The sequence below is a fragment of the Argiope bruennichi genome, chromosome 5 (assembly GCF_947563725.1).
Source record: "Argiope bruennichi chromosome 5, qqArgBrue1.1, whole genome shotgun sequence".
Lineage (NCBI taxonomy): Eukaryota > Metazoa > Arthropoda > Arachnida > Araneae > Araneidae > Argiope > Argiope bruennichi.
In genome coordinates, this window is record NC_079155.1 from 37,429,847 (window position 1) to 37,442,986 (window position 13,140).

The 13,140-nt window shown below is 28.9% G+C and overlaps 1 protein-coding gene across 2 annotated transcripts in view; it reads left to right on the plus strand.

Moving 5' to 3' along the window:
* LOC129969129 (alpha-catulin-like) overlaps positions 1–13,140 on the plus strand; it is a 315,460-nt gene that overhangs the window by 215,256 nt on the left and 87,064 nt on the right. For both annotated transcript variants that reach the window (XM_056083550.1, XM_056083551.1), the window contains one exon: positions 6–192. In XM_056083550.1, the coding sequence (XP_055939525.1) occupies positions 6–192 (187 nt within the window). The remainder of the gene's footprint in view (positions 1–5; positions 193–13,140) is intronic.

Here is a 13,140-nt window from a genome sequence, read left to right on the forward strand (position 1 = left end):
TTCAGATGTCGTCCTACAACCCTAGGGAGCGTCCGCTGAGAGGCGACAAGACACTGAATGCTATTGTTCGGTGCGGACAGGCGGTCCACCTCTCTATCGAACGGTTCGTAACTCTGGGGGAGGCTATGGCAGATGACAATGCCGAAATCAAGGTGGACATGTACGAGGCGTGCAGAGACGCCAGAGCAGCTGGTGAGTACCTTTCTATTAAGGCTTTTCAAACCATCAGATTGCGTGCTTCATAATTAGACCTTGGTTTCCCCTATCTTTTCTCATGAAGATTTGAAAATTGCACTGTCTCAGGTGGTTTTTCAATTCAGTTCATTAGCAAATTCAATTCTTTTGTTGGTAAATTCAGTTACTTAAATTAATTGAATAAATTAATAATGATACATTAATTGTCTGGCAATCATGGGGTCTCTTCATAAACTCTGGATTGCTCGGATTCGAATGAAGAATTCAAAATAGCGTACCCTAAATACAGGGCTATATTATCAAATAAGAAAAATAAGCAAGTTTCTAGGGGGCCCTGTGACCTAGAGGTATTTTAGGAATTTTCTGAATAATATATATTTTTTTTTCGTTTAGTTTAGTAAGGTCATTTGCTGGAACTCAATAAATTAAAAATTAAGATCAAATATCTTTTCTAACTTTAGGAGAACATTACAGTGACATTTCTATTTAATTACTTTTTTGCAAGTTTTATATAATGCTGCTTTATATTTATCAGAAAAGATGCTGCATTATTTTAAAAAAATGGAAGAATAATAAATAGATTATAGATATTTTTAAAGAGTTTAATTACTTTTAAATTACATTTTATACATACTTTAGATATTCTTTAGATATACAAAATTCAATTTTTTTACTTTAGATATACAAAATTCAAATTATATTTAACAAATTTTGAATATGTTTTACATGCGAGTTACTGAAGCTAGCTTACTTGGAAAACAATTATTTTTATTATTATGTTGATATTTTTGTTAACTGCCGTTTTCTACTCAAACTTTTTTAATGAAATTAAATTAAAATCTATAAAACGAATATATAGTTTTGGAAATTAGGAAGAGAAAAGATGAAAAGTAGCTAAGGGACTAGGAAACATCTAATCTGGACCTTTCTTAAATTCAAATGAAATGCAATTCTCCAACATACTCAAACACTTTGAAGTTAATGTTGTTAATCTATGATGTGAAATTATTTTTTTCATTTTTTTTAGTTTTAATTTTATTTTGAGTAAGCAAATTCAACTTGTTGTTGCACTTTTGCCTCTGCCAGAAATAATGTAAGATATTATTGTTCCTTTATTAATCTACAATATTTCTCTTGTTCTTAAGAGAATCTATACAAAATGTTACCGTACATATTCTAGAACTTCCTTAGCAATTTAGCTTTAAATTCATATGTTTTAATTATGATCACCCTATACAGTAATTCGTCCGATATAAAATCAAAACATGATTTCGCAGCTTTGCGGTGGACAAAAGGATTAGAGAAATTAGATGGCATCTGCAGTTACATTTGTCATGTGCGAATAATTTTAATCACACAAAACGGTCATGCGTTTAATTACTGAGTATCTTAAATTTGTCAATAAATTTGTTTATGTGTAACGTATCAAACATTATAATCCCTTATTATTACATTACATTTATTTCTGAAAACACTAGTTGTTTTTGATCACGAGTTGTTTCGCTGAAATATTTATTGTATTAAATTTCAGTTACATCACTATTTATACATATGCCATATAAGCATGAAATTCCAATAATTATAATATCAACAATTTTGAATTATATTTGCTACTTGTACATTTTAAAAATAAATTTCTTTCATATTCTCCTTTTACTATAAAACCTTAATTATGTGTACTTGTTTTTAATTATAAAATGATGAAACATTCTATACCTGAAATGTCTATATTCGAAATTTCTATCAGTCAATTTTTTTCCCAAAGAAAAATCCACAATACCTGTAATTTTTATGTGTAATGCAATTTCTATATTCGAAATTTCTGCCAGTCAATTTTTTCTCAGGAAATTCACAATGCCATTCTGCAATGAATTTTCCTTATTCTAAATTTCTATCGGTGAATTTTTTTTTCTCAAGAAATCCACAATACCAATAAGTCTTCCTGAAATGAAATTTCTATATTCTGAATTTCTATCAGTCGATTTCTTCTCAAGAAATCCGCAATGCCAATATAAAGTGATTTGATTGCTTTTCTAATCTTTTTTCCTCTCGATCTGGAGGTCTGAGGGAATGATGACTTTTTTTACCGAAAATGGTAAAGGTAATCAGAAATCGTAAATCACAGATTGTCATGGCCTTATGTGGTGTCCTAACGAAAAGAAAAGCTATAATTCAGAGGGTCGAAACTATAAAACGTTTTTTCTGTTCTATAATGGCATATAACTAAAAGTTTAATCAGTGAATAAAGCATCGAGAGGAAACTAATAGTTCCTTAAACTAGATTTTTTTAATAATGAAATTTCATTATTTGTGACATGCAAAATTATGTACCAAATCGTTATTATCTGGATTATTGAAATACTAAATAATTGTAATTTTCCACTTGAAAAAGGAACTTAGTCTCTTTTTAGATTTTCCACTGATTTTAAAATTTATTTCTCAAATAATTTTTAAATAATCATTATATTTCGAATAAAATTATATTTTAAATATCAGTAATATTTATTATTACTATTAACTATTTTAAATAATAATTTTTTTATAATTCTTTTTTTGGAATACGTTTTATATATTTTAATGCAACAGTGAAACTTAAGACTTTAGAAATAAGTAAATTCAAGTTCTTCCTTTTCTTCACTGATTTTAAAACATCTCATTTACAGTAGTTAAAAGATCCTAAAATTTGTTTAATTAATCTCTCTGCAAAATTATACAAGAAATATTGTTCTGAATACCAGAGGAAAAAGAAAATTTTCTTTTCATGTTTATTTACATGTTTTTTTTGGAGGGGGGGGAAATGTAGAAAATAAATTAGACATCTACAGAGCTCGAATTCTTTTTAACCCTTTAAAGGGCCATTTTTTTCTAGTCATATTATGTTAAAATATTTTTAGGCTTGAAATTAGAATAAGAAAAGGGATTCATTTAGCTTATTAGATAAATTTAATTTGATTAATTAATTAATTTGGTTAATTAATAATTAAGAGACAAACCAAGACACATCATTTTGTGTGATATAACGAACTGAAGCATCTGTCTGCCTTTCTAAAAGAATTTGCCAGAACTTATGCCAACCTACATAATTTCATACAAAGATTGATAAATATGGTGGGAAGCATACTTCCCACGGCCTTAGAAAGGGTTAATTCATTGCCATATATGGATTGAATTTTACAAAAGCAATATCTTGGAATCTCAGAAAATGGCGAGTCATCCTATATTGGTGATGTATGTCTTATTTGTAATTTTAATGAATAAAACTCGAAAATATCCTTTCTAAAAATCAGGAAACCATCGAAGCAAGAATTTTTATTAGAATTTTATTTCATAAAAAAGAGAGTAGGTTGATTTTCTTCCAAATCTAATTTTGACTTATGTAAAATGAAAATGAAATGCTAATTGAAAAAAATATCATTATTGAACATCTTACTTAGGGATTGCAATACCGGACCAAAATTTCAATACCGGTATTCGGTATTTTTTTGAATCTTAATACCGGGATACCGGTTTTAATACCGGTATTAGAAATTTTAGAAAAAGAAAGAAAACACAGGTGTTTCTTTGTTTTATTTGCCAGTTTTGTTAGAGAGAGTAAATATCACAAAAAATAATTTGTAATTTATAAATTATAACAGTATATAATCACAAAAAAGTAAAGAAACATCTTATTTATTTAAATCACCATCTGAAAAATTCATTTACAAGTTTAAGTCGATTATTGATTTTTGGATTGGACTTCTCAGTTTCAAAAATCGTTCCACCATTAGGAGTAAACTGTTCCAACGTGTTTTAGAATCTAATATTAACACATATTCTGTTTTATTTTCAGTTAGTATCTATTTTAGTAATATATCCTTTTTATAGGGGAACGTTTAAATATCTTAACAATTTTTCGAATTTTAGAAATTATAGGAAGCAATTCTCGATAGGTTAATATTTCATCCTCATTAGCAATATCTTCTATTGCTAATGAGATAATAAGATAATATATGAGATAATAAGATAATGGCAATTTCATTGTCATTATCTTTATTGTCAATATCACTCTCACTATTACTGTTTTCAAAGTTAGAATCCGAAGTTTCTATATCCACAGTATTTGGATTCTTCTATTCTTTATTTTTTTTTGGTATAATACATCTATTACACCTAATTGAATTCCATGTGCATAGCACAACTGCTGATTTGCACCAATCAACTTTCCAACTTTTTTCATAATTGTTGCTCCATCAGTCTTTATGGATACAATATTTTCTTTCAGGGATAATCCATGTTTCGCTCATTTAGATTTAAGCAATTCATTAAGCCATTAATTAGCTAATTAATTTCGCCCGTTAGAGAAACATAAAAACAAAAACGTATACTATATTGCTATGTTCGCGATACCTGAATATATAGTGGAGATAATTTTAAAAATTTCTAGTAAATACCGAAAAGCCGGTATTTAAACTTGTGAATACCGGTATTACAAAACTGTACAAATGGCTCAAAATACCGGTATTCGGTATCCCGGTATACCGGTATTGCAATCCCTAATCTTACTGTATATTTGAAACTTATTTGACAAGGTTCCAAAATTGTGAATATTTTTAAAGAAAATGTTATGAATAGTTTGAAAAAAATTGCTGAGTAAAAGAGTTTTATTTTGAAAACCGGCGAAAGAGTAAAATAGTTATTTGTATTACAGCTTCATAATTTGCATTTAGTAAGAACATTCTATAAAAAAAATATTGCAAACGGTTTATTAACAATCGCAAGGAGAATTGATTTTAATACCCAAAATATGAATTCAAAAGAATTATATTATCAGTCGGAAAAAATCACAAAATAAAATTAATTATACAGCAAGTATATTTTAACGGTTCTCTTGTGACAAAAAAAAAAAAAAAAAAAAAAAAAAAAAAAAATTAACAATCCAGCTTCTTCGGATAATAGTGCCTTTCCAGGTTGCTTAAACTATTAATGGTAACTTAAATGGATTATTGGAGACTTGAATGATAACCACCATTTTGTAGTTAAAAAACAAAACGTTCAAAGTGAATTTTCAATAAAAATTAATAGCGAATTGATAGCGAAATATTTAAAGACTGATGTCAACATTTTTACTATGATATATATTTCTTAAATTATTAAGGAAAATTGTGATGTATGTAGCCCATTATTAAAATTAATGTCCTGTGCCAAATTAATAAAGCATTAAAACTTACAAACACAAATATTTATAAAATAATCAGCCATCTGAAATGAAATCTTTGAATAAATGTTTGTAAGGCTGCATTAAAATGCTCTTTATCTTAATATAAAAGAAAATATCAATTTAAAAATAAAATAAATAACCTTTTATGTCACTTAAAATTTTGATAAATGAGAAGTAATTCAGACTGAAAAAAATAATGATTAAATAAAACCATTCTATTAAACACATTACTTTCATTTCTTTACCACAACTTAACTACTGACCTCATTTTTTTTTTGAGAAAGAAAACGCTTTATCTACACAGATCTTTGATAGTAAGGCAAAAGCCGTATATTTTATTTTTCTCTCTTAAAATTTTCGAAAACACAAGACGGAAACAACATTAAACTACAAAATTATTTTAGCGCTACTGCATAAAAATCGAATTAAAAAGACACACGCATTCGTAGACTCTCCCATTCGTGTCAGTTTGGCGCCACTTGGAAAACAGAACACTTGTTGCAGATAAAAGAGAACGAAACAGCAAAAAGAACTATTTTTGTCCTCGTAAATCGTAATGTATCCGTCCTCCCATTCTACCATTCATCATCGAATTCCTCATAAAAGCTCTAGTAACCGTCATTTTAGAAGTCGTCTGCTATCTTCTGGCCACGAGTGTAGACAATTTCTGTTGATCCAAGAATAGAATGTCATCTTCTGAGTAGAAACACATTAATCTCTTCTTGGATTGGAAAGACGACAATTTTATAAATCTTCCATCATCTACTTACGGCCATGCTTTATTTTACGATCGAGTTCGTCTTCAAATGAGTCTTTCGCGAACTTATTTATTTAAAGGTCAAAGTTAGCAAATGTATTTTCCGCTACAATTTAAATGGAAAGTATGACAAAGTATTCACATGTCTGACTATTTTATAACAGGAAATGCATATATATATTCATAAATATTTATTAAATTTCATGTTATTTTAAGCGATGAATATGTTTTAACTTTAAAATTAATTAAAATTAATTTTAATTGGGGAAACTGCCAATTTATTTTTTTTTGTTATTTATGTTGAGAATTTAATCTATGATGTTATATTCGATGTTTGCTTAGCTGATTTTTTTTAAATATGATATTTTACATAATTAAAACCATTCTCAGCAAATTATTTATGAGATTTCTTTAATAAGTTCATTAGTAAAAATAAAAGTCAATAATTCAATTTAATATCTACTGTATCTATGCTGAATGTATTGTACTAGAAATACGCGTAAGCTTTATATATCGTATCTTAATTTGTGAGACCTGAATTATTAATAGCAATATAAAACAAATGCTGCATCACTGAAATCACCAATAAAATTAACTATGTAGCACCTCTTCCCCTCCTTGTGCCGTTTTACAGAAGGCAAGCAGTAGAAAGGAAGACCTGCATCCTGATGTTAACTTTTTCCCTATGCGCAACCCTTGCGCTAATGCTGAATGTTTTCGGTTGGAAACGGTGGAATCCCTCCATCATACTATTTTCTTTAACCTAATTGTCTATGTGTCTTTGTAAATTTTGTAGTGTAGCTGTGTTTGTGTAGATTAAAAAATATTATATTTAAAACCGGGCAGTTCATTAGAAAATCACAACATACTCACTATAACTATTTATATTTATAAAATTTTAAATTTCACTTTAATAAAAATATAAGGTGCTTGTGCATCTATTGTGTACAATATTATTGCTCTGAAATAGATACAATGTTTAAGGAATATGTATTTCATCCAAACAATTTAATTGTTAATTTAAAATTCGTATAAAATATCCTTGATTTAATTTCAACATACAATTGAATATTATGAGGGAGATCGTTTGCTTTATGCACAATGAAATAAATTCTAACGAAGTTTATTTTACAGAAACTTGGAGTATTGGTAACAGAAATACCGCCGAGGTGAACTCAAAAAATAGCACAAAAACGCACTAACAACAACAAATCGGTAATTAAATCCCAAAACAATCAACAGCTGTTGGCATCATCCACTCAGTGGATGGAAGTTTATATATATATATATGTAATGATATTTTAAACTCTTAATTTAATCCAAATTAATTTCCAAAACTTTATCTTAATTTACAACCCATCGTAACTTCATTATAAAATATTCTCTTATTTCTTGATCCAATTCCACCTTTGGTCAAATTAATCCCTTTGTAAAAATAATGCGCCATCAGTACTACGTATCAAATAAAAGTGATATCCTCTGTACCCTTCAAAAGGTGGCAAAGGTCACACGTGTATTGAATTGGTGCCTGGCCAGAAATCCTATGTTATATAAGGCAAGTCATCATCTGTTCGTCCCTTTTTTCGCTCTTCTTACGTCTGTGTGTGCCGTGCTACGTTTTCTTGTATATAATCATGCCTGCCACTTGGAATAGAATAAAACGTAATTAAAAATACCAAGTCTCTTCACTGTTTCGAACCTGCATTCTACTTCAATCAAAATATGTTACATATTATTTAGTCGACAGGATTCGAAAGCATTACATATATAAAATATATAAAAGCTTAAGCTCTCGCGTTCTAATAAAGACAGTCAAAATTCTAGTGTTTTCCAGAATTTTCGTTTTGTCATATTTTGACCAAATTTTCACAAAAAACAAGGTCATTGACCTGGAATTCATTCACTATCCATTAAGATTTACGGTAAATCTCTCTTTCCAACTTAAACAATAAGAATTAAGAAAGCTATATAACAGATTGATAACAATACAAAATATTAATCTTAAATTTATCTTGAAGTATATTCTGCAATATATAATGAACGTACTGCTCTATTCTATTATTGAAATTTCTGAAGATATATAATATAATACCCAAAACGAAAGAAATAAAATAACTTATCTTTAATATACGATATACATTTCAATTCTTAATTGAATGGCTCCTCATGTTGTTTTTCATTATTGTACAAATTTTCTTCTACTCACAGGTTTGAGTTTCTTTTTCTAAGATTTTTTTTGTGAAATAATATGAACACCCTTTACAAAATGAATACACATTTATCATTTTGCCGTTGATATATTCTGCAATTATTAGATTAGTCATATTCAAAATTATAACTAGTTTATTTTCCTATTCATAAAAAAATGTGTCTTTTTTTCAGTCAGCAAAAGTTTAAAAAAAGTTTGCTAATTGATTTGTAAAATTGATTGCCAAAAACAGTAATTAAAACTGACTTCCTAAACTATTCTGAATTCAATCGACAACTTAATGGTTTCTGATGAAATTTTGTTTTTGATTTTAGATAGTAAGATTATTTTTTATGAACAGCTTGTGTTTTTACAAATATGAGAAAATATTACAATTTATTTTCCTTATTTTCCTTTCCTTTCATATATTTGAGTATTTTATGTATCTAGAATAGTATTTTTTCTTTGCCAAGGTAACCAATTCAAAACGGTCAAAAAATGTTGTTATTTAAAATTGCTAATTATGTATACATATAAAATGAACAGATCGTTTTTCCTCAACTATCATATGCTTAGGCAAACAGCTCTACTTTCTTTTCTTTCTCATTATATCTGCTCTGCGTCCCTAAACATTGTCTAGAGAAGAATTCTTTCGGGAAAAAATAATTACTCTCCCGCCTCCTCCTTCCCCCCCCCCTGTTTGAGTGTAGTGATGATGAATCTGAGTTTTGTGCCTTGTAATATAAAGCGAAAAGTGAATGAAATTTTGACGTCTTCCTTTTTTCTGATTGAATTTGAAATTTGACATAAATCTGTAATTTTGACCACAAAATATCATACCCAATTTTATTTAACTAAATGAAGCATTTTTGAACAATCTTGTTCAAACACATGTAAATGTGCAGATAAAAAAAACACTCTTTTATTCGAAAATAATACACATCTTTTGTTCTAATTATGGATCGAAATACCAAATTTCAGCTACATAACACAATACATTTTTGAGTTGTCTGCTTTACAAGCATATAAGCAGATAGATAGAGAAATTCCACTTCGATACTTCGTTCAAATTCCCCTTCGTCACTTCATACAAATTCTTCTGCGATATTTTTTTCTTTTCTTTCGATACATTCGTCCACATTTTTGGCTAAAAATATACAGATTTGGCGTTAAGGCAACATATTGAATTTCCACAATTCGCTTAGTGTATTTTTGAGTTATTTTGTTCAAACCGACAGCGATAAGCAGATAGACATGCTGCCAAAAATATGTATTTAAAAACTCAGGGAAACTTAGCACGTGACAATTCATCAAAATCTATAGGATGAATTTTTTAATGATTGCAATATATTCTTATTATATACTTCGCATAAAATTATGTAAAAATATCTGATTTCTTATTGTTTTAATAATGAAACATTTGATAGGATTTTTTAACATAGATAGGATAAATAATTTTGTGCTAATAATGATTGATTTCATCATGATTTAATAGACTTGTGAGCAAAAATAATTGCTAAAAGACGAATTTGAAATATGCAGTAACTCTAAAATTAGAATATTATCTCTTCACACGGGTTATAGCGAACAGGTTAATTTTTTAATTAGCTAATCATCACGGATATTTGTGTAGCATAATTTTTAACCTTGCAATGGAGAGTAGTCACGTATCAAATAGTCCCTTTAAAACTATAAAAGATAATCATGGAAGCCCTTTCTGAATATAGTATTGGCAAATGTTTGGCGAAACGAAGTTTATTCCACACTTGCTCAAACACTGTGTTTGATAGCAAACGAACGCAACGAGGCTCTAAACTTGCAACATTAAAAATGTATGATTCAGTAGCCATTTTACTAGTTATTATCCAATACTCCAGAGATTTTCATTAACTCTACCCATTGAAACTTTATTTATAGACTTTTATAATATTTTCCACAATACCAAATCCAAGCTATTGTAGATGCTCATTCGTGTAATGGCAAAAGTAATTCTGAAAAGGCATCGATTGCTTAAAGAAGGTGCTTCAGGTGTTATGCAACTAATTAATTTGTGTTATGATCCTTTGTAATGAACTGTACACAAATAAATGTTAAAGAGCAAAGATGACTTTTATTTAGACTCAAATGACTTTTATTTAGATAACCGTCCAAAACACTTGGTTTGGACGATGGGTTAAAAAAACGTCAGTTGTTTACGGTTGGTTGTCTTGGTTAAAACTGATTGGATGAAAAGATATGTTTTCTTTTAAGCAAATTAAGACATGTTTTGGAGTGAATTTTATTATTCCGAACCAAGGCAAAATCTCAGGTAACACAACATGTTGCGCAATATTGTACAATATTGTGCAACATTATTTTATATTCTTCAATATTAAACAGTGTTATGCAATATTGTGAATATCTTGTGAATCGTATATACAATTTGTGAATATATGTGAATATTACAATATTGTGAATATCTTATATATGTAGCACTCATATATTCTACAATATATGAATGCTACCAGGGAGTACGAAGACTATGTAATTTGCCAATCCTTCGAAAAACTATTAACTTTGATGACGGATTTAATAAAGAATATCTGGGCCGGAATAGCCTAGTTGGTAGGGCGTTGGATTCACATCACTTGGCTTGTGACTTCGAACTACGCTGACCTAAGACTCCCCGTGCACATGGTGGCTGATACACGCATAAATCTGTCGTGGACACAAAGTCCTCCAAGTCGAGACAACACCACTGGGGGGGGGGACTGGATCAGAGGTGATCGTTCTCTGAGTCAGGTCTAAATTACGATCTGTGAGTGAGTGAAGGAAATGTATGAAGGGAGTCCACACTATGAAATGGGCTGTGACGCATGTGTAGCTAAGACGTACTTCTGGCCCTATATGACGTTGCTCAAATAAGAGATGCTAACATTCGGCTGAAAATCGCTGATTTCGTCAGCCGGCTTGCCTATGAGAAGTACCATAATCAACAACATATAAGATTTCTGGCTTGTAAACATAGAAAGTTTATGTAAAAAATGTGACTTTGCCCTTGTTGGTTGTCCCAGGTTTGTAAATGAGTTCATGGATGACTTCTTTGAATGCGGATATGGGCGACAGTCGAAAGGCACTTGATCGTACTAATATTAATACACATCAGCTCCATGCTTCATGATGTGTGAGTCTTTGCATGAACATGATTTCGCAACTGTAGCGTTTTGATTCCTTGAACATGGCTATCGAAGTCTTTGCCGAATGAACGTGTGTATAATATGTTTGAGGGTCATCCTATTGCTTTCGACGAGACTTTTTCACTTGAGATTGCATGCACACGAAAGCGAAAGGCTATATTTACAAACTAGAAGCATATTTAAAAGCAAGTGTCATTAATAATAATTATTTGAATTTTGCAATATACTACTTAAAGAAATTCATGTGCCCTTTGTTGAAACAACCTATGTAAGACTAAAATGAGATAGAAAATATTCAGATATTTCGATTTCATTTTTATTTAAAAATGCAATATAAAAATATCGAAATGTTATAAAAGTTCAATCAAAATCGCATCGAAGTATAAAAAGTAATGTGCTCACATTGCCTATGTACATAAACAAACATTATCGAATGAAATCATAAAGGAAGAGAAAAGGGTGATTTTCTAGATCAATATTCTATTTTCTAATTTTTATTGTTCTTTATATATATATATACATATAAACAACTCATAACATTTCATAGGTCTTTATCAAATGTATTCATTTTAGGCTGCTAATGATTTATGGTATGGGAAGCATTTGTCAGGTTGTAAAAACTAAATTAATTCTAGCGGATCACGTCATTAAGTAGCAATTACATAATTAATATTTAATGAAGTAATTACCATGCATTTTGAATGGTGGCCTCTAATGATTATATCAGTATAAAAATTAGTCAGTCACAATTGGAGTTCTTTTGACGTAACTACCGTAAGTGCTTGAATAGCATTTTAACCACTAACATTGTTTTTAATTTCTTGCAATATCGTGATAATCTTTCATTATTTTGTTGTTTTTTTTAAATTTTTTATTCTTTGTAATAAATATATTTTATCGAAAATATTTTTGTCCTAATTGTTATAATTATAAATATATGCCTTGTTATATTTTCTAATTTATCAAACAGAAATTTCAGTTTATATTTTATTCAACGTAAAAATACAAAAGTTCATTTTATATAAATAATGTCAAATTGAATTACACTATCTCGAGTATATTTCGTGTCTTCAAATGAAAATCTAATACAATAAATTAATAAGATGGCATACAAATGTTTGAATTTGCATATTAATTCTTTATAAGACACATTTGTATTGAAATTAAGTCATAAAAGAATAAACTGGTAACGGGCAATAAAAAGGAATTGATATTAAGTGAAATGCTGATAGAATAAATTATGATGAAAAATATTATTCAAAAATAATTTTATGAAAATTATTATAAATAGCCTATAAAACCATTAAATACTCATTCCCTAACAAAGTTATGTTGTATTGGGATAATACATCAGAATTTAAACAAATTTGATAAATTAAACTAAATGGTATTATACTCTCCAAAAATATAATTTACCATATAGTATTACAAAGAATGAAAAAACATCACTGCATCAATTTGGGTTCAGCAAATGAAACACACTTATATTTTTCTTTATATTTTAATTTATGGTTTTGAGATGGACTATTACTCAGTAATTTTTTTTATCATACTTGAGTAAAGATATTTTCTCTATCCATACATTTGTAAAACAATGCGAAATATTTGAAGAAACCGTAACTCTGTT